At 39.1% G+C, this 23,156-nt stretch overlaps 1 protein-coding gene across 18 annotated transcripts in view; it reads right to left on the reverse strand.

The window, feature by feature from the left end:
• Positions 1-203: 203 nt before the first annotated feature.
• Positions 204-23,156, reverse strand: part of trpm3 (transient receptor potential cation channel, subfamily M, member 3) — a 151,266-nt gene continuing 128,313 nt past the window's right edge. For 4 of the 18 annotated variants that reach the window (XM_032579398.1, XM_032579400.1, XM_032579408.1 and 1 more), the window contains 10 exons: positions 22,265-22,432; positions 19,442-19,582; positions 16,682-16,810; positions 15,839-16,090; positions 14,360-14,534; positions 12,749-12,877; positions 11,073-11,223; positions 10,217-10,410; positions 9,883-10,015; positions 204-8,709 (listed from right to left, as the gene is read on the reverse strand). In XM_032579398.1, coding sequence (XP_032435289.1) covers positions 7,089-8,709; positions 9,883-10,015; positions 10,217-10,410; positions 11,073-11,223; positions 12,749-12,877; positions 14,360-14,534; positions 15,839-16,090; positions 16,682-16,810; positions 19,442-19,582; positions 22,265-22,432 — 3,093 coding nt within the window. In that variant the 3' untranslated portion in view covers positions 204-7,088. Of the gene's footprint in view, positions 8,710-9,882; positions 10,016-10,216; positions 10,411-11,072; positions 11,224-12,748; positions 12,878-14,338; positions 14,535-15,838; positions 16,091-16,186; positions 16,281-16,681; positions 16,811-19,441; positions 19,583-22,228; positions 22,433-23,156 lie in introns of those variants that run through there. The other 14 variants (XM_032579396.1, XM_032579397.1, XM_032579404.1 and 11 more) reach the window with 7 other exon arrangements.

The following is a 23,156-nucleotide window of genomic DNA, read 5'->3' on the forward strand; positions in this document are numbered from 1 at the left end:
TACCATTTGTAAAGCTTGTCTTCTGTCTACAGCAGCTCAAGTTTGAAATATGACAGCATGAACAATCCCACTCATCTGGATGACAACCAATGACTACAGGCTTTGACATATCTGGGGACAAATGGACATGATATTAAATTGCTCATTATTTTGTAAATTTCTGGCTGAACACAGTTTCAAGAATTAAAACAGACACGCACTACTCGGATACCAATCTATAACTGTTTATTTAACAATGCATGCCAGACAGGATCCTAGTCACATTGAAGAGTACAGATTTGTATTTGCATCCAAATACGCACTACTTTTATTTCATATGGTAATTTCTTTCCGACTTTCTCTCGGTCAACGTTACAAGTCATCTGTGTACAAGCTGAGTGGAAGAACTGCATGCATTCAAAGGACATAAACTTAAGTGTGACCAATAGGTGGGATACACTACGTCCCTTTTAGTTTAACATCAGCCATTATTGCAGAAGTTTGTGCGTGTAAAAACTCTCCTTCAGCTCACTTGTCAACAGATTTCATAAAAAGGAGAAAAAAGGAACAATCTGTTGATTATCAATAAATGCTCATCTTTCCCCTACACCGTGTGATATAGCATTAGAAAATATTTTTAAAATACTGTACACTTAGACTATATGGAGGGTTGTATTGTCCTGGCATGCCTCCCTGTTGATGGTGTATTTTAAATGTCTGGTTCACACATTCACATCTCCTGTTGTAACAACTCCTTCCACAACGGCCATGTAGATGTATAAATCATACTAGTTGTTTCTACAAGCCCAGAACAAATCTGTCATCTGATAGTCTTTGCAGTGGGGATAAACAGATCACAAAAAAATAAATATATATATTGCAGCAGGCCAAAGGGGGAGGGCCTAGGTCAAACATAGTCATTTGTTTTCATACTTTTTCACACAGAACTTGAGCTGAACTGTTCAACCTTAGAGCGTTTAATCCCCCGCCTGTCACATCTCAGTAGACAATAGGTCAACAGAACGCAACTTAGCCCGTCTCCATTTGGCTTGACAGTTTGGTTTGGTTCAAAATGGAAGCAGCAACTGTGCATGACCAAAGCCTACTCAACGTCAGCACTGTAGGAAAAACAAGTGGAAATAAAAGAGAGAGAAAAAAGTCCCGCCCTTTTGCTTTTACTATCAGCAATTTACACTTCTGGAGGTGAGCAAGATGAGCCAGTATGAAGACATTCATTCATATGCTATTGCTATCTTTTAAGACAAAACACAATGTATATACTCTATATATATATATATATATATATATATATATATATACACATATATATATATACAGTATATATATATATATACTCTAAAATCCCCCAAATTCTGGGTTAGACTCATAAAGCACAGTGATTAAATTGGATGCCTTCAGCTCTAAACAAACTGATCTGTGTCTTTCTTTTCTTTCTGTTATTCCACTGTATCTCAGTGAAACACTTTATAACTTGCATCACTGGGGTAATATTGTCCCTGAGCACTGACCTAAAGTCATCCTTTCATATCCACAATGCAACCCACACATCTGTCGAAGAAGCTGTAAATCTGAGCTTGTGTCAAACAGAGTACGACTCTAGTTCTGTTCGATTTTCATGGTCGATACTGACCTTGCAATGGCACTGCAAACCTTAAGTTTATATTACGAACAATGCAGATGCACCTCAGCTTATTAGAAAGTGATTTTTAAGAAGCTATTTTCTATTAATTTAATTTAAAATGTTATAGATGGTCATAGAAACTTGGATTTGCTGCACCCAGCAAATAAGAAGCTAACGACCATTTTCTCAGAAAAATGTAAATGTTACATGGCCCCAATAAAAAAAAGATTTGAAATTTAGAAATCTGATGTCATGGCCTGTCCCAGCTCATGGGGAAGACTACTGACTTGGCAGTTGTCCAGGAGACAGTCATTGGCCGTTCTAAAAAGAGGTTGAGCCATGAAAGTTTATTTTTTCCTAAAGAAGCTGGCTACTCTCCAAGGGCTGTGTCCAAACATATTAATGATGATAAGTGGAAGAAAAACAATTGTTAAAAAGGCGTACAAACTTTAGGCATAACCACAGCAGTGTGAGGATTATGAATTCCTTCATCTTCTTGACAATAATCCAAAGACTCTCTATGGTGTTTAGGTCAGGGAGTGTTGAATCCAGCCCTGTGACATTAGAGTCAATAAAGCAGGCACTTGTACTTTTGGAAGTGTGGGGAGGTGCCAAATACTGGAATACTTTTGTACTGGAAAACGAAATCAATATCTCCAAAAATGTCAGCAACCGAGGGAAATGCTCTAAAACTTCCTGGTAAGTAGCTGTGGTGACGTTGCAACTGGAGTTGGACAGTGGAGCAACTTGGCTCTTGAAATCATTGTTGACTGTGGAAACGTCACACTGAGTGACTTTGGATGCTGTGCCTCTACATGCTTCATCCAGATTTTTTACCTTGATTAATAAATGAAATGCAAATATGAGTTTTAGCTAGAAACGCAACAAATTCACCAGGATGTGACCAGTGTTCCTTGATAAAATCAAACATAAAAACTTTAAAAAGGGGCAATATTTCATTGTTTAATATGTTAAGTGAGAATAGAGCCACTTGGGGCTCTATTTCTGCAGGTTGCACACCCCTGGTCTACCAGATGAAAATTAAACTATCTTAATATGATTGAAGCTAAGTGCAACAATTAAATTTTTAAGTAATTATTTATGTAAAACTGTGACAATAAAAAAAGGGGCCAGGCCAGTTTTACAGTGGCGCTGGTCCCTTTTGGCTCCTGTCTAGAATCTTAGTCCGTGTGAGACGTTCCTGATGCGTTCCCATTCAGGGGTCGGTAAGTCCTGGTGTGTGGTGGTTCATGAAGCCTTGACTCGGCTGTACTCTATGTCTTGTGAACTCCTCGTCACTCTTGAATAAGTGCTGTTTAACAAACTTGTCAAAGCTACAGTCAATCATGTTTCTATTTCTACCACACTTTTTCCTTCAATGTAGAATGTCACTAATATGCTTGAACTCAGTCCTTTGCAAACAGCCAGCTTCTTCAGCACTGACGCTTTTTGGCTTTCACTTGCTTATAGATAGCATTAGACAGCTGTCGAATTTCAAATAGAAGCTTGGTCATAATATAACATTTGTTGTGATTTTTGTATTGTTCATGTTTCAGCTTTTTTACGAAACAAATTTGTGGTACTTCATTAGCTATAAGCTACAATCAACAGCTTTAACCACAATAAGCACTGGAAATAAATCTCTGTGTGTAATGAAACTAGAATAAATGAGTTTTACAATCTGAATTAAATTACTGACATGTTTTTATGCTATATTCTAACACATGCAGATGCACCTGGAGGTTGAAGGGACATTTCATTGAGGTTTTCCTTTATATAAATGTTTGGCGACGTCTGGTTTTGCAGATGAAAGCACTGCAGTTGCTTAATGTCTTTAAAACATCATCAACTGGAAATGTTTAACAGTCTAGAAGATTTTTGATTGAAAGATGGGTTGAGTGATGCAGGCAAATCAGGTCAGTCAACTAAAGCTAGACAGAAGAGTTCCAGCAACAGCAGCACCAGCCGAGTGGAGAAGCTCAGTCCTCATGATAACGTCTCACTGTCGCATGCAAACAGATTCATTTACTCTCTTGACCCACAAAGCCATTGTGCTAAAGACATCTCACATGATTTTTGGTGTATTTAAATAAATTATAAAACCATACAAGCAATGGTGTAATCTCGCAATAACACTTCCTCCACTATGTACAGTAGATGGGAAAGGGAACAACAAAAGTCTATGAATAAATCATTACTTCGACCCCTACGTATATGAAAGAAAAAAAAAACACACACAAAAAATGAGACACTTCACAGAGTCTTGAATCACGTGAATCCCAACATACTCCATCCATGCCCAAAAGGCACCCTAAGTTTGGTATACTGGCAACTGTGTATTGCCATATCAACAATAGAAAAATCTCATAAGTCGGTTGATAAAACACACAATAAAAACTACTTTAAATATAATTGAAATGTACAGTATTTGAGACTAATCTATATTTAATAAATATTTTACATCATCATTTAGTGCATGTAGGTGGTCATCCTTTATCATATTCAAAAGCTTAATTAGAAAATACTTAAAATTTGACAAAAATATCACTGAAAACATATAAATATCATTTTGTAATTCAAACAGGCATTTACTATAATCATCGCTAATGAGCAAGAAAATAGTTATAAATAGAATCATCATCTTAAAATAAATACAACATGATTAAACTGAACTGAAATGGTGAGAAAGTGTTTATAAACATCAAGCTCAAGATAGATTTTAATAATCTCACCTTTATTATCTTTGCAAATCTGTTGGAGACAGGGATCTTTCTCCCCACCTACTTTTTCCACCAGAATAAAAATTAGAAATGTAAAAACATGAATCTAGCTGTCATCGTTTGATGAGCTGCTTCCTTCATGTGATCTAAGATGCACACCTTTGTTAAATCTCACCAAAAGTGCATATACTCAATAGCTTATTTTCAAGCTTTTTTAAGAAGTAAATTAATAAATTAGTGCTTTAAAAAAAAAAAGCAATTATTGTGACCTGTACATAGTTTATATTTAGGCGTGTCACCCATCAGCTGCTTCCTTTTTAGTCTCTTTTAGGTGGCTTGCTTCGACTTTCACTGAAAAAAATGAATAAAACAAATGGGAATATTGGAAAAGATGAAGGACGGATCTATTAGGTGAAGCTGGATAGAAAAATAATACCACTGCCAAAATCTGAAGAATGGCTGAAAACAACAGATCTATGACTCACTACGTGAGGAGATTTTTGGTGTAAGTTACAGGCAAAAGAAGAAAAGTTCAAACCAGGTTCGTTTCTAGCCAAGGCTGGATTATAGCGCCCTCTTATCCTCATCTTTTGCAATTGCACTTGTTAGAGCTCTGGGGGACAGGGTTGAAAAGGTTTCAGACAAAAAGTTGTGTGTCTATGTAGACTCACTATGCACACTTTTATGTATAACCAATGATTGAAGCACAAGCTTAGAGGTATCAGAAAGCTTTTGTAAATCTGTTACAACCCATTTCATTGTACCCTACAAATAAGGGATTGTTTCAATTCAGAAATAATGATGATTTGTCAGTTTATCTTGAGGACCATTTTGAATTCAACAATAATTTTAAAACGGAATCATATTTTGACTACTTTAAAGGTTGTATGTGTAAACATTGGCTACTGATAAATTACAGCAGGGAAAGTAAGTTTGTCGACATTTTTCTTAGTAAATGTATTTCTAATGGGGCCAATGATGTGAAATTTACTTTAAATATCTGTGCTAACCCAAATAATAAAATCAAATGAGTCCATAAATTTAATTATGTGTAATAAAGTGGACTAGAACAGAGTATAATCACTGAAACAAAATGTGGTGTATTTTACTATGAAACCAGTTCTAGTATAGAAACTCATCATGTTCCTCATCAGTGCAAATAAAATCAGCAAGTTTAGCTCTAATATATGGCCATTAAAAATATTTCTCATTATTGACATGTTGCATAACTACCACAATGGGTAAAAATAAAGAACTTTCTTGAAACCTTAAAAAAATATTGTTAGATTAAAACATAGTTAACCTTTAGCTAATTTACTTTTTTAAGCTTATCATGTTATAATGTTATTGCCTCATCAAAGACGTACCTGAAGTGTTGCTTTGATTCTTTCATGCATTAATCCCCCATGGAAACCATTTGGGGGCGCCTTAGCGCTTGTTTACACTCCATGCTGCCCTTTCCATGCAGTTCATCTTGGAGTTGCAGTCCCCAAGATGAGATTCCACCTCATAGAGCATCCATCCCCCATGCCTTCCCCACTCAGCTCCTTCAGACTAGCGCCAGCAGCAATTAGCAAACACCTGGCGGAACTGCGCATCTGCTGAGTTTATCATACAAACTGCTTTTCAGTGTAAAGCTCCAAAGAACCTTGTTAAAGGCCAAAATACACAACAAAGCCCCTTTAAAAATGGTTGGAGAAATCTACCAAAACATTCTTGACAAGAATCTGATGATCGTTCAAGGGTTGATTTTTCAGCAAGGTATGTTCACAATAAAATAAAGCAAACTGATGGAAAAAGATGAGCTCATAAAAGAGTACCCCAAAATCCTTTAGGATCTCTAGACAATAGTTGATGCAGAAACTGATGAAACTTCAACAATGCATGAACCTAGTTTCTCCAGAAGGACCGCGTCTTGAAGCTTCATTTAGCAACAAAGATTTTCTGCTGCAGCGTTATTAACTTCAGTAAGTGCTATCAGTACTCAATTCTTCTGCCTTTCCACTTTACAACACAATTTCATTTATGGATGTACTTAGTTCAAAATTCATGGATTACTTGGGTTGTTGAGAGAGATAGAAGTATTGACATGTTCAGTTCTCATTTTCTCTGCTGTAGATTGTCAGCTTTTAAACCTGGTAGTGTTTGAGTATTACTCTGATGTGAGTTAGGATTCCACGATGAGTAAGAAAGGCTTTAAAGTGGAACCTTTGCAGCAATTGTGCTGATGAAAAACTACAAAATGAGTTGACTATCTCTTTCCTTGCCCCTTGTCTTTGTCTCTCGGATTTAACAGTGCCTACCACACATTACAGGTAGGATTAACAGTAGACTTTTTCTTTCTAGGGTGGTTGTGATATGTGTTGCAAAACAGTGACCAATGTCTACTTGATGTAAATTAGGTTGGTGGAAGACCTACAAGACAAATATAACTTGCATTTTCATGGCACCCAATTGTAAGTTACATTGCTACAAGAGGTATCAACTAGTCTAAATTCATAGCTCTTTCTTTTAAGTGATGTACACAGACCTTCTGAGTCTTCTGCCCTTTTCCATTCTTTGCTCAGGATAAAACTGCCGTTCAATGCTGATCACACCTAAACCTTTTACAAACCTAAAATGTAAGTGAATAAAGTATAGATATGTTCCAAATCAGCATCTATGTGCAATTTCATCCTGCTATTACTTGGCCCTTTTCAGTTTTCACCCAGGCCCTAACAATGTGTGAGGGCGCCAGTGGGCCCTTGTCACGTGTAGTTTTGTCTATCGAAGCTGCGGAAGGCTGATGGAGCTGCCAGCTTCCTTATAGACAGACTGTCAGTTTTGGCTGTGTCAGGTCTCGCTCCGGACTTGCTCCTGAGGAAAGGGTATCTGTGCCCCGCAAGACCCCGTCCCCCAGGACCAGGTCCCCTATCTGCTCCCAAACCCGGTCCCCTCTCCATCCTCTCGCTCACTGACAGGCTCTTCCGATGCGGAGGAGCCAGAGTGAGTGAAGGATGGGAGTCATCTGAGGAGCAGCTGTTCGCTCGCTCCAGCCTGGAGAGGGTGGAGCAGAGAGGAGCTCCGCTGGGCCCGCCTAGGCCTGTAATGCGAGGAGTATCGGAGGCTGGAATCAGGTCCTCGAGGTCCTCGGGGTCGGACTCTGTGTGACTTAGCTCTGCCTCTCTCTCCGGGTGAGAGGAGATAATGTCTGACGGCTTATCAAAGGTGAATGAGGTGGATCCTCCTGGCGAGTGTGAGCATTCTGCAGGAGTGTATGGAGATGATACACAGCGGGTGTCAATGCAGTCAGTGATGCTGGTGTATTCTGCGGCCTTCACCTGGACTCCTGCCCCTAGCCCACCGTAACAGCCTCTCGGCGTGAACATGAGGCTGTGGGATTTGACCAGAGGAGGCTCATCAAGGAACGCCGTGCCTGCTGTGGAGAGGTAGCGACTGCTCTTGGAGCGTTCGAGCAGCCCTGCTGAGGGAGGTGGAGACGGCTCCGTATCCCAAGGAGGTAGGGTGGTGTCTGGTAAGAGGCTTGCTGAGCACAATGACAAATCAACAGCCGCGCTGTCGTCATACATAGCTCCAGTCGTTCCACTGCTGCCTGCGCCGCCCTCCGAGTGCCTGTCGCCCAAGCCGCTAGTAGCCGTGCTGCTGAAGTCACGGCCTCCTGGCAGCACCGTCTCTATGATATCTGACTGCAGTGAGGAGTCTCTCTGGAGGGGTGGGACCACACGGAGAGGATCAAGAAAGACCTCGGCTGGCCCCACCTCCTCAGATGTTGAGACGTAGATATCAATGCATGATGACGGACGATGCTGCTGGGAAACCGACAGCGTCGCCAGTGGGAGGGGCTTAGACTCCTTGGTGGCGGCAGCTGAAGACACAGATTGCGAGCTATTAGCTCTGTGGAGACTGAGCGAGCGCTCCTTAAAGAAGCTTTCAGCTCGCTCAGCCCCACTTGCACGTTCGATAGCACGTCCACCCCCAACATAAAAAGAGTGACTCCTTGCCCGAGCAGTGATGCCAGTAGGAGAGGGAGGGGACATGGAGCCCTCAGCTGCTCCCTCCAATGCCTCCTGGAGGCGGTAGGCATTCCCCTCTGTGCTGTTAAAGCTGCTTTGGCGGAGGATGTATGCAGAGTCCGGGCATTCAGCTTGGCGGAGTATGTACGCTGAGTCTGTGCAGTCAGACGAGGTCCGGGAGCGCGCTTTATTGACCTCCACACGCTCAACACCCGTCACGCGCTCCAGAGCCACAGCAATCCGCCCAATTAGGTCCTCCATCTGGGCCAGCCGAATATCCACAGTCTGCAGTGATGCTTTCATAAAGTGTTCCCTCTCATTGACCTCTTCCAAACGCATAGCCATGTTCTCCACCCTGATGAAGAGGAGAAAATTTAACGACTGAGTGACGTGATAGGTATACAGTTCATTGAAATATCAAAACTTTAACAAACTTTAATAAACAGCAGTTTAATATTTGTACTGGTTTGTACGATTTTATATTTACTCCTGTTTCTCTTAATTGGGGAGGTTAATTTATTCTCTCTAGTAACATCTAGTAATGTTTGGAGCTCATTTATTAAAAAAATCCCAGAACAACCAAATGATAGCAAATTCAATATGGAAGTTAGAGTTTAATTACAGCTGCTCTGAGAAAGATACACAGAGCTTGAATATGGCACAGCTGAAAACTGACCATAGCACGTTCAATTTGTTCAATTTGACAATTGAAACTGACAAGCTAGGAATGAAGAGTATTGATAATGATAATGGAGAGCATTGATAACGAAATAAGCCAAGAGGATGTCTCTGACAGTTATGGAGGAGTGATAAAAAGAAAGCCATTGTTAGAATTAAACATGTTTTAAAAAGTTATTGTGGTGAAACAAAAGAAAATTACCATTTTAAATCAACATGTAAAGTGCAATGTTTGGCATTTCTGGTCAGAATTTATGGGAAGATGGATGGGGCTTAAAGACAGTGCAAAGAAAATCTGTTAGAGGTTGCAATAGTCTTGAGACTGGGGCAGAGGTTCACCTTCCAGCAGAAAAATGACTCTAAACGTACAATCAGAGCTCCATTGGAATGGTTAGGTTCAAGCATATTAATGTGTTGCAATAGTCTAGTCAAAGTCCAGACCTAAATCTACTTGAGGGCTTATGGTTATAAGTACATAATTTCTTTTCATGTAGGCTCTCTATTCTATACGACTGAAACAGTGCCTTTATGTAAACACTGTAGGGCAAAAAATCAGTCTGTAGATGTGGAAAGCAGGCACAGCCAAACCTCCAAATGACTTCCAGCTAAACTTGCAGGGAAATTTAAAAATGGATTCCACTCTTTTCAGATTTTTTTAATAGCTTTTGAAACCAGGCATCTTTTTTCTTCAACTTCAAATTAAATAAGTTAATGTCTGATGGTCTGTTAGATAAAATCCAAAGTAAATACATGACATTTTGTGGCTTCAATGTAACACATTGTAAGAAAGCTCAACAGTAGCAAATATTTCTGCGACGCACAGTAGATTATTTCTGTGTTCTTATCTGACCTTTCAGATGTGACTCTGATCCGTTCATCATTTGATGAGTGGAATCTGTCGTCTTTCTCTCTGAAGTATTCTTCTATGCATTGCTCCTCAAAGTCATGAACTTTCTTCAGCTCATCCTCAGTGATGAACAGCTCTGTTAAATAAAAACAGACAACAAAAAAAGGAACAATGTCAATTTTACACTAGTACCAAAACACCAACAGCCACTTATTCTGTCTAGGTAATACTATAAATATAGTCGTATAAATTATGAAAAAAGTTTTAAACAAATTACAAATTTGAATGCTGAACACTCTGCTGTTTACACTCGGTTTAATGTTTATCGTCCACTCACTCAATCCATAGTCCCTCTCGTCGTCGTCATGCTTGCGCCAGCGGCAGCATAGATGTTTTAGAACCATTGTTATGTGGCTGAAGATGATGAGAGGTGGAGGAAGGACCGGCCGCTCATGGAATGTCATAATTAGCTGGTAGCGCTGGAACTTCCACACCTGGTTTGAGATGGACTTTACCTCAAAAAATGTGTTGCTGTGAATAATGAAACACAAATATAAGTTTAGCCAGGACTGACTTACAGATGTGACAATAAAGTGAATCCAGTTGTCAAAGATGTTGCATTTAATGTTGACCAGCGCATAAACTAGCACTTTGAACATTTACAGTCTGGGCTTTTTTTAAGGATGGAATGCCTAATAAACACACAAAAAATATTTTGATTCAAGAATTGACATGTCTTTCCTTATCTATGAATTGATTTAAGATTTTAAAGGCCAAAATATATACAGACCATAATTGCTAGAAGTCTTCAACACGTTTTAGACATTGTTCTTGGAAGATATTTAAACTTTCCTCACCTCTACAGTGAGTTTTCCAGCACCACCCACAACATTTCATGTTTTAATTTGAGGCTTTAGCAAGATTACTACAGAATCAAACATAGTTCTGCTGAAAACCTAATTGTTTTTGATTTTAGATTGAGTTAAAGATTTTTGAGCTCCTTCTTTCACAATTGCATTTAGTTTGTACAGTGCACCAGTACAATGGAGCAACTACCATAAAGTGTCCCTGGTTTAAAAAGACTCAAAATGACTTCTCCAATTATACTTTTTCTTATTGTAAGCAAACAGCATACATGGATCTAAATACTTTTACATGGTACAGTAGTAAAAACCAATCAAAGGTTTACATACTTAAACACTGCTATGAGTAGGTTGACAAGCAGTATGTTGGCCACCAGCAGGTAGCAAGCCATGATCGCAGGTACAATCCAAGCACCAGTCTTACATGGCGGCAGGGTCACCACCACCCCGTCCTCTGTGGTTATATTCTGGCCGCAGGGAGCTGCACAGTGCCACAAAATGAACATACGCACACTTTGATACAAGGCAAATTTAAAAAAATATATATGTAGACTTTCATTAATCCATCTTTACATGGATCTTTTGGATGCATGTTTGATAAAAAAAATAAAAAAATACATGCAGACGCATAAATTAAACCAGAAATAAAAATGAAATCAAAAGTTAAGATGCATATTAAAGAAAATAATGCCCTAGCATATATTACACTCTAATGAGTGGAAACAGCGAAATTAAAGACAAGCAGGTCTAAAGTATCAAACAAAGTACATAAAGACATTCTGCAAACAAACAAGAAGCATACTTTATTTTCATGCTTCTTTTATTGAGAAAGGAATTGGAAAGAGCAAATATCATAATGGCAAGGGCTCATGTACAGAAATGGAAATAAAAAAAATCCACAGAACAACACATTTAGCATGTGTTGTTCCCGTTTTTGTTTTCAATATATTTAAACGTACGTTTAAAATATATTGCCACATGTGAGAGCCATAACTTCATTCCACAATGGTTGATTGCTCTGAGATCTATCTGACATGTATTTAGGAAACAATGTATGTTTTTCCATCCATGATGGTTCAGTTGCTGTGGCTGATCTAGGGAACATTCAGCATTTGTCCTTGGTTTGTTTGCCTTGGAGATTCAGTGTGGTCATGCTCGTCATTTCTCGGTGCTCAATTTCTTCACACAATGTAGCCCAAAGACAGAGAACTGAAGTAATTTCTTTCTTTCTTTTTTTTACTTTATTTTTTAATGTCAACAAATTTTGGACACAAAAACTCTGACAACTGAACCACGTGAAAAAACAGATTACAGATAATGAAGGGTGAATAATAACTATGTCCTGATATGGATGTGCGCTTCATTCAAATGTAATGTCATGTTTTTAGTAAGGTTTTGAGATCAATCACACAAAATGTTGGGTTTAGTCGGTGAAATATTTCAGCAGTGGCGCTACTGCTCCATTGAGTAGTGAAATATTGTTGAAGTAATATGATTAGTGTGAAATGTGGTATAATCATGATCAGTTCTCCAAATTAAAGAAATTTAGAAATAACCAACAAAATCAAGGAAAGAGGCATCAAGGAAATATCAAGTATTTGATGGTTTCTCTTGATGTGGCAGCTGACCAAAAGCAAAGATCTAAGACAGGTAAAAATATCTGAAACGTTCTGCTGCCCTCTGAGCGACCATTGCCAAAACTAGTGGGAGTAAAGTTGCTTACAGGGTATATCCTTAGGTCAAGCTACTAGCTCTTCTCTTTAAATATTTGAATCAGAATCAGTTTTTTCTTGGACTGGTTGGTCAAAGTAGTAGTTTAGTAGCTGACCTGAGATACCGTCACAGTGGCAACTTTAGCCTTACAGCAAGAAAACACATGCATACTTTTTTTCTCAAGTGGCCTCTAGTGGTGGGACTTTGCATGACATGGTGGTAACGCGAGGATGACGAAGGAAAGGTGGGATAGGTAAATGTGGTTAAACTGAGGTCTATATGTATAGATTTACTGGAATTTTGAGTGGTCTGGGCAATGTGGGATGGACCATTACTACGCCAGGTTCCGTGCGTTCGTAAGTAATTTTCGACCAGCCAGAGTTTTTCATTCAGCCTTTGCTGTACCTTCTTACTATGCATATCTGAAACAAAGAATGGAAACATTATTTCAGATCTCTTCTCTTTGGGCCACTCCTCACATTCCGTACACACCTTTATATAAAGTACCATACAGAACAGCACACAGACACTCTTCGGAAAACTTTCTGAAATACGCTTCCAAAATGCCTCTTAAGTCAGAATGTTAGAGTACAAAAGAATTTAGAGACAAAAAAAGGTCCTGATAAACTGTGAAATCTTGTTATATGGTGAACAACTTGTCAAGAATTACTCCTACAATAATGATGGAATTTGTCCTATTTTCCGCTCCTTGCAAATATATATACTTCCCTTGAACTTTTTCACATTTTATAACATTATAGCCACAAACTTCAGTATTTTTTATTGGCAAGTTATAGGTCAATCCATATGGGTACATGTGAAACAATTAAATATTTATATTATATTTTATTTTAAGTGCTTGTTTCTGATAGGTATTTTCCTTTCGAACCTAAATAAAAGAAAGAACCACAGACAACGTATATGAATTTTATGTAGAGCTTTTGCAAAAGGAGAAGTCTCTGAGAACTCTTCCTCCGAAGAATCCACAGAGCATTCTGATCTGCCCTCACAACAGCTCCTGTTTTTATTGTCAAAGAAGAACAGGCAAGGGGGCAGTCAGGGAAACAACAGAGGTCGTAAAGCTTCTAACCCAAACATCTAACAACCCAGTTCCAGATGTGATATCTGATCAAAGGTCTGAGCCCGGTTCAAATCTCGGTCAGTACTGTCAATAAAACAAAATACAACTGTTCACAGGTAGTTTCTAAATTAGGAGGTGCGTAAAGTTGAACCGACAGTAGTGACCTCCATACACACGTAAGGAAGAGAACACTTTAAACAGAAAATCACAATGATCTATAGGCTGAATGTGAACTAAAGTAAGAATAAAATGATAATACCAAAAAATCTCTAACAGTTTCATAAAGTAAACCTGAATTAAATGGATTTACTACACAGAGAGCAAAACCTTTTGATGACAATGGCTTACAGACAAATCGAAGATGGAAATTGTTACTATTTCTATCTTCAGGTATGGACTGAAAAGTGTTTAAGACTTGAGATAATATTTTATTACCTAAGTGCTTGAAATTCTTCACTGAAATTCTTCCGATGTTCACCAACAAACCTCTGATACCTTCACAGGCAACTTACATTAAATTACACAAAAGTAGACTTTAGCCTTCCTATACTGTATGAAAAATGTTGTGATCCATGCAACATTTCTCCTTCATTATTCAAGTTTGTGGCTTTGTCTTGATAAAATGTGAAAAAGTTCAAGAAGATGGAAAATGTTTGTAATACACTAGTTTCTCTCATATGTATATGTATTTAAAAGCACAATCTTTGAGTTACAGTATGTGTCAGATTTAGTCAAGGTTTATCTTCTTTGCTCGGGAAGTCAGGATTGATCTTTCTCCAAATTCAAAATGAATTTTCTCCACTAGCTGACACCCAAAACTTACGGTCAATCTGGTCGGCAAACACCTCCCCATAGATCATCCAGTAAGGCATGAAGAAGATGTTTCTGGCCAACATCCAGGAAGGGTCTTCGTTAGGATTGAGGATGGCCTGACGTGCCACCCCAAAACTCATGAGCACTACCAACATGATGATGACAAAATACATCATGTCGATCATCTGACAGAGAGAGGGAGAGAGGAAGGGGAATGATCAAGGAATGGCTGGATTTTCTACTTTTCCATGTTTAAATCATTAACAAATCTAATGCATTGAAAACACACAGATTTTGAGCTATTTTCATATTGGTAAAACAACATAAAGGATAAAAATGTCTTAAAACAAATATTACATCTTCATTGAATTCTTATCTTAAGAAGCACATCTTTTCATTTGTGTGCATTTATTTAAAATCCCACATTGAAAACTAATGTTTTGGGGAAAATTACAAGTGCAACACTTTCTTGGTACCCTGTCATCATTTTGTCATTTTGCACAACTGTTTTTGGTAGCATGAGACTTATTCCTGCAAACCTATTTCCTCTTAAGGGACAATGAGCTGAGGGAGATATAATTGACTATTTAAAGGAGTCCAGTACCTTATGAAGACAAACAGGACCACATACTCGTCAAGTTTTGTACATTTTTAAAACAAAAATATAATACTGTATTTTTAGAGAGAAAGTTTTTTTTTTTACTTTTTGCTCTAAGTATAATTTCATCTCCTCACTTACTCTGACATGAAACCAGCTTATAAACCTGAAGGAACCCATTACAAAACGCCTTGACAGGATCATTTAATGCAAATCCAAATATCCTCTTCTACCTAACAGCTAATTATCATATCAAAGACTTTAAGTTCACCAGTACACAGCTGGCGTCAGAAGCAGTCGAGTGTCAGATAGGTACTGATTTAGATCTGTGTGCGTAAATCTGAGGCTCTGATCTTGAACTTGTTGAGATCAAACAAACAAGTTAAGAGTCTCGGGGGTTCTCTTTGAACTGGTTTAGAGATTATATACTTGCAATCATGACTAAACAGATGCCAAAGGAGAATTTATTATGAGGAGAAAATAATGATAGACAGGAGGCAAAGGGGCTGCAGAGTGGCGCAGTTGGTAGAGCTGTTGCCTTGCCGCAAGAAGGTTTTGGGTTCGATTCCCGGGGTCTTTCTGCATGGGTGGGTTCTCTCCGGGTACTCCGGCTTCCTCCCACAGTCCAAAAACATGACTGTCAGGTTAATTGGTCTTTCTAAATTCTCCCAAGGTGTGAGTGTGTGTGCATGGTTGTTTGTCCTGTCTGTTTCTGTGTTGCCCTGCGACAGACTGGCGACCTGTCCAGGGTGACCCCGCCTCTCGCCCAGAACGTTAGCTGGTCATAGGCAACAGCAGCCCTCCCAACCCCTCTAAGGGACAAGGGTGTACAGAAAATGGATGGATGGACAGGAGGCAAAGGAAGTAAACTCCACCACCGTCTCCTCTCACCATCTTGCCAATCATCATCACGTAGGGCCCCAGATACTTGTTGACTCCGAAGATGTCGAGCAGCCGGATGTACCAGTAGATGATGTTGACACAGTAGATGACCCGCCCGTAGCTCATGAGCGGTGGCTCCTGGAGGCGCAGGACCATACCGACGGAGAAGATGAGGATGGCCATGAGGTCAGTGATGTTCCAGTACTCTTGTAGCCACACCTTTACCTTCTGTAGCAACTTTCCCGGCTCTGACATCAGGATCTAGAAAACAGCATGGATATATGGTCACTTAGTACTGGTAATAAGTCGGATTCATAAACTCTGAAGCTGAGAAGCAGAATGGTGAAAATAAATGACCTGAAAAAGTGACAGAAATAGGAGAGTAGAAATGCATTCCATCATGATCACCATAAGAGGGCAGTATGGGCTCACCAATCAGAGAATTTGACATCTGAGGAAGCACATACAGTGTAGCTTAAAATGATGTGACACAATGATTTATACATTTCATACACTTACTTTAAAAAAGCAGAGTGGGGCAGAACTTATTATATGGCCACAATGTATTTTTTTTGGTTTACTCGTTTTTTGTGTCATTTCTGGTTCTTGCTTTCATCTTCATCACCATCCTGCTCCCCTTTTGCTTTGCTTAGATGTGCTTTTTTTTTTATCTCCCTTTTACTGATTTTCTTATGTGTTATAAACCATTTCATGAAATAGACATAACCCTTGAATCTCCTCTCTGCCACTGTTGAAGCTAATTAAAAGTGTAGGTGCTTTGTGAGTTGCACGTTGCTTATCCTGCACCCAGCATATATCTCAATGTATTGTATCACATTCATGATCTATTACCTCTCTCATCTTTTCAATGCCATTGGTGAAAATGTAAGCAATGACAATCCACTCTTGAGGAGAAGGCCACAGGTCCATCTTGACCAGGACAATGTAGTTAAACAACATCAGGTACCCCACATATGCCATCTGTATAAAAATACACAAAGAAGAAAAATAATGAGTGGCATCATATTTTGGTGACATGCCTGTTTTTGGGCTTTTCATAGATATAAGCACAATACATGAAATCAAAATACAACTGCATTACATTTATTGAAAAAGATAAGAAGAAGGGGCAGCACTATTACTTTTAAAGGGATAGTTCAGGGTTAAAAACAATTCATATGCTACTTAAAATGAATAACTCCCTGATAAAGTGATCACGGAGGCAGATCTAATGGCTATTCTGAGGGAGCCAAAACTAGAGATGCACTGAGAATCACCTGGTTACCAGGACTGTCCAATTTTAAGATTAAATGGCTCCTTTTGATGATTGGCAGGTTGGAAGATAAAAATCTGATCTTTTTTCCAGTCGGGGAACAAACATACCATACATAAGTCATAACTGTTCATGCTGACAACAAGACTCCTCCGAGTGGAAGTTGTCACTTCCACTGTGCGAAAAAGACTAAGTAGGCAATTTCCAGGTTCAGTGAGGTGTTAGAGGAACCCTAAAACAAGTAAAAGTCTTCTAGAAAGGAAACTATTTTTCTACAGTGATGTGTTGCCTGTTAATACAAATGGCTACAGTTTGGAAATAAATGTCACAGCAAAATGAATTTATTACAGAAAATGGTTGATCTGTTTTTATACTAAATTCTGTCTGTCATAGGACATGCTGGATTAGAAAATGCACATGTAAATGACTGATGTAGTGCTATGTATATTAATAGTGCTAATTGCTAATATTAATTAGCAACTAGCAAGACAGCTTGAAATGTGAACTCCCTTATACTGCATTAGCTTTAAAATAATAGTAAAATCCTGTTTATCTTTAGAGTCCTAATATAATTATCAATCTCAACAGAATGGCATTTTAATAATTTTGAATAGTTACAATACATGATTAAGCAGTTCAAGACATAACAGTAAGTCAGCTCATTTTCCTCTAAATGTAAAGTTGGGCTAATACAAAGGTATTGTTACTGTAGCAATGTGAATTTAATAAATTCAGGTCTGTTGTTGGCAATAAAGACTTCTTAAATTGGTTTATAAGATAAAAAGTTAAATAGACTGAAAAACTATCATTGACTTTTAGCTGTCAAGGTCAAGAAATAATGACATGAAATAGATCTGTATAATATTTGTGCACATTTTTATTTGAGTATTGAAGGCTGGATTTATTTTCAAACCAGCGTCTTTCATTTTTCTATATCAAAACACATTCAGTAGCATTTAAATTCTGATGAACAGCAACACCTTTAACATATTTAGAAAGCAAATTAAAGCAACAATAATGGAAATAGGAACAGCTCATTCATTAGCTGCAAGTCAAGCATACCAATGATGCAAGTCAGTGAAGAGACTGTAATATGGGTGTCAGAGACTTTTCTCATTAAATCCCACATGCATGAAAAATGTTGAGCCTGATTTATAAAATCATGCCAGCGCTCCACAGCTGGTGACAAGTAAGAATATAAATTGCATAATAAGTTGAGGATCAAATTCTGAGAGAAAAACCAACCATCTGTTCCATTGGCACAATACATCAGACATATTGTGCAATATTCCTCTTTAAAGTTGCAGTAGATAACTTTTATAAAAACATGTTTTTTTACATACTTGTTAGAACTGTCACCATGTCCTGCCAGGATAATATGAGACAGAAAATCTCATATTATATAAAAATCAAGCTCCTCTGCCTCCTCCCTGTGGTCTTACTGCCATCTAAAGAAACACACAGCTCCCAGTTAGAAGCACTGAATAAGAGTAAGGAGTGTCTTGGCACTGGCAATCATGCTCGTGTACGCACTGCTCATACCCTCCCCCACACAGCGTGCACAAGCTAAAGATTTCCAGTTTGCTGCAACTGTGCTGATGGCAGAGAAACGACTTACAGTGACAGGAAAATGTTTATCCGCTCTTATCAGTGTCCACGCTAACTAGACTAAGAATTCAGTTACATACCGCAGATTTAACATCAATTATAGAAAAGGGAGGTTGGTGAAGGGCAACAGTGAAGGAAAAAAAATAACAAGAAAAAAGCAGAGTTGAAATATTTTGTTAGTACGAATAAAAAGTAAAAACCTCTGCTGGTGCTAATGAGATGTTTCCATTGAATGAGCAAATCAAGTGTAGGAAACCAACAATCAGCTTGTATGAACTATTATTCACTTCCTCACAGGCAGAAATGACACCAAACAGAAGTTGCACACCAAATTCAAAGGCAACAAAAGGAGCAAAATCTTGATGCATGCTGCTCATGTTGTTGCCATTACTATCTAAAGATAAATTAAATGTTTACTTTATGCACGAGTTACCGGAAGCATTAAGTCAGAACATTACATTAGGTTTAAATATGTATTTGTGTTGTTGAATTAGGAGTCTCACAGTAAGTAATTTCATTTTCCTCCTTCTTTCTCTTTTTCTTTTCTCAGCCTGCTGCTTTCAGGAGTCTCCCACTTCTCACTTAACTTTAGCACCTCAGTAATGACACGGTGGAACAGGAGCCTAATGATAACAGAGGCTGTGCGTGAAAGTAGACATTAATGGCTGCATAGTCAGCAGAAACAATTTCCACAGGAGAATGTGGGAGGTGTTGCTGAAGCCGACACTGACCGTATGAAACCAGAACTTGACAATTGGGGCGTTGTAGAACTCGTATATCTTGCGTCCCATGGGGATAAGGCGGTGGCGGCTCTGAACCTCCTCAACATCCTTCTTTCTGGATGTCTCTGTGGCTACCTTACCCAGCATCGCCTGGGCGAGCGTGAAGCCCACACGGAGCAAGTGAGGGACGAGGGAGGGAAAGGTGTGAGGATTTCAGGAAAGAAGAGTGTGGGAAGGAAGGGAGTGTGGTGGATGGAAACGCAGAGGAGATGCAGAATGAGGATAGAGAGGAGGATGAGTATTGGAAGGGGAGGAGGTGGAAAAAGGAAGGGTTGGGTAAAAGAAATAAAAAAAAAGTGGAGAAGAGGGTTATATCATGAGCAACTTTGTTTTGTTTTTTTTTAAAATAATGTAATCAAAGAAGCAAGCGCAAGCAATGCCGTCATTCCAAAATGTGAAATGTTTGTGTGAGGTGGAGTTCGAGTGAAGGCTGATATTGTAACACGGTATGACGAGGACACAGACACTCATGGATTGTGTCTCAGACAACAATTAGGAGGCAGGAGACAGACAACGAGATAAGAGACAGGAAGAGGACAGAGTGAGAGGAGGAAAAAGATAAGACATAGATATCTCATATCAATCTGTGACACAGTTTTTAAATCCATGAGAGAGGGTTCGGAGCCCATTGTTTTTTTAATGGGTCATGGTCTTAATGTAAAAGCAACACCATTTCTCTGAGGGAGCTTATCCACAGAATTGTATTGTATTAAAAGGAACTAAAATATACAGTGTCAGTCAGACGTTTACATGCATCTTAAGGACATGAATGTCATAATAATGTAACCTCCTAATGATTTATTAGCATGTTTTTGCATGGTAATTCAACAAGTTTGTAGCCAATGCAGATTTTTAATTAAACCACAAAGGGTGAAAATATATACACACTGGCTAAAATGTAAACAAACACACCCCGTCATATTTGCTTAAGTGTCCAATCAGAGGTTGCAGAGATACAATCGTCATTTAGCCATTAACAGGAAACTGCTCCCGAGGTTTCCTGAACATCTGAGATTATTTCCTGTCATCAGATGAGGTCAGATGGTTAAAACCTGGACAAAAACATCTGAGTTGATAAAGCAGCCTATATTTATTTACATTTATGTACAGCTATTGTATATCACAATATAAAAGGTGTTTGCTAAATAACCTTTATGCTCTGGAGAAAGAATGATTAAAAAGTGACTCAAAAATTAATATGACGTCCATGATAATGATGAGTGTATGTAAACTTTTGACTAACACTGTATGTTTGAGAGCTGACCCAAGCTTTAACATGGTATGCTAGTGCTAAACATTTTTTTTTAAATCAGCCTGAAATCAAAGAAAATGTGTCTACATGTAAGTACACAGGGATGTGTTTATCTTCCAAATGTGTGAAACGTTGTTTTATCCCAGGCACACACTCACTGGAATTTTGGCAGGAACAGATATAGGTGCCCGTGTGAAAGTCACACCATGCCTTTACTGCAATCAACATGCTCTTTACTCATTCAAGATGTCACACAACCATTGAAACTCATTACAGAGTAGCTCATCTAAAACATCTGAGGATAGAGCAATACAATCTCCCTCTGTGGTGAAGCAGTTGGTGTATGAATCTGTCTGCGATTCATAAGAATCTGAAGGTGTGTTTGAGCAGTCAGAAGCCAGGGCAACAACAAATGGATCATAACAATGCATTCTCTGGCATTGGAAACATGTTTTTTTGTTTTATACCAGAGTGCCTCAGGGCCTTCAAGTAAGTGTTACAAGCCCAGTTTTGTAAGCATTTGCGCTGGCTTGCTGGCTGGCTTAGCTGTATGCAGATGGAAAGTATGTACAGTGGCACCGAAGACGTACGATTTCAGTTGAGTCACTTCTTGAGATAATGACTTGATCCAGTTTGGGGATTGAAATGACTTTTCTAATCCCAAGTCTTCGCTTGGAAGAAAACAAACTGGATCAGGGAATCATCACCAGACGAACTGAAACAGAACGGATCCTATTCCTGCTGTACATCCATGTCTACGCAGATGGACCAACTCTTCCACTGTGAGCTGGGAGAATGCACTCAGACTCTGCATGATTAAAGCCCTGCAGCATCCAGCAGATACAGTTATATAATGCAAAAGCCTGGGCCTCCCATGCTCAGCAGCTGACATGCTGAGAGGTGTGCTGCAGCAAACCATCACTGATGGGAGAGAGTGGGGGGCAGCAATCGGCTGGCATTCAGTACTGTACCTCAATCAGACCTACGTTTGGAGGGAAAAGAGAGGGTAAAGAGAGAAAGAGCAAGAGAGACAAGGAGGATTTACAGGATAAAAGTAAGAAAAAAATAGAAAAGCAAAGAAGGAGTTTGGAAAAGAACAAGAAAGAAAGAGAAAAAAGAAAGGAGAGAGAGCGAGGAACACACACGAGGGAACCCACAGTCGGCGACAGACTGAGACGCTACAACTCCACACTAAGTCTTTGCTAAGACAACGAGAAACAGGAAAGGCCAGTTTTTACTGGAACTGTCCAGCTGGCCAGAATAGAGAAACGAGTAAGTGTGTGGGAAGCACTGTGTGCACATGTTTGCTCATTTCTCATTGTGGACAATCGGAACAAAATTAAAAATGCATCTACAAGAGATATTTATAAAGGCACACAGAATATGGACTGTGATTGGTTATGGACCCAAATAAAGTGTGTGTGTTGTCTTGCTTGATTATGTGTATAATTTCTGAGATGCGGGGCTGAGGTGGGTTCTCTCACCACAGAGTTGTACTGCGTCTCACAGTAAGATCTTACTGTGAACTCCATGTCCTCCTCCTCTTTTTCTTTGACTGGTTTTTCTGGCTCCTCCTCTTCCTTCTCCTGCAGGTACGTGTCCTGATCCTGCGGCATGTAGGACATCTCATCCTTGTTTTTGAACTCTAGACTCAGGATGGACGGTGGAAGAAGCAGGCCTAAGATCACCTGATTGACGGACAAAATATAAGAAAATGAGATGATAAAGTGCTGGATTTGACAACAGGAATACACTGAATATATAGTGTGTACCAGTATTATGTCAAGCGCTATATCACCTAATTTTATTGTAGTTTATTGGAATTCAATCTGACGATTGTAAAACCCTTATTTCAGAGAGCTAGCATGATTACTGTTCTGTTAGGGGTCAATGAGAGCAACACCTGCATTAGATAGAAGTGATGCAAATATGCTGCTCTCACTTCTGAAATGCAAAATCAGAGCAGCACAGTCTCGGCAAGAAGGGCTTACAGTAGATCTGTGGGAAGGAGAGGAAGATGGATAACACCATAATCAAGTGTGCTCTTCTCTGTTAGCAGCTGCATACACCTGCAAACATTTATGATAATTTCCCATACTTTATCACAATGGGAAATTCAATGACTGCGGTGTCAGCACAATATATCAATAACGTAGCATTAGTTAAATGAATACGGGCTGGTACCAGTGAAATATTTATCCGTAACTCTTCACCAAAAGGGATTTTTTTTCTTGTCCCATCAAAGGGTCAAAGGTGAAGACCAATCCGGTCCGACTTATTCAAGCGTAAAGAAAGATATGTACTATTTGTTGCAAGTCGAAGTCCTTTTGGGGAGTAATTTGAGAACAAGAGTGTTGAGGATAGCTGCCCCTGCATCTAATACAGCTAAACCACATGCAGACGTATTGTTTT

This window comes from Xiphophorus hellerii, chromosome 12 (genome assembly GCF_003331165.1).
Source record: "Xiphophorus hellerii strain 12219 chromosome 12, Xiphophorus_hellerii-4.1, whole genome shotgun sequence".
In the NCBI taxonomy this organism is placed as follows: domain Eukaryota; kingdom Metazoa; phylum Chordata; class Actinopteri; order Cyprinodontiformes; family Poeciliidae; genus Xiphophorus; species Xiphophorus hellerii.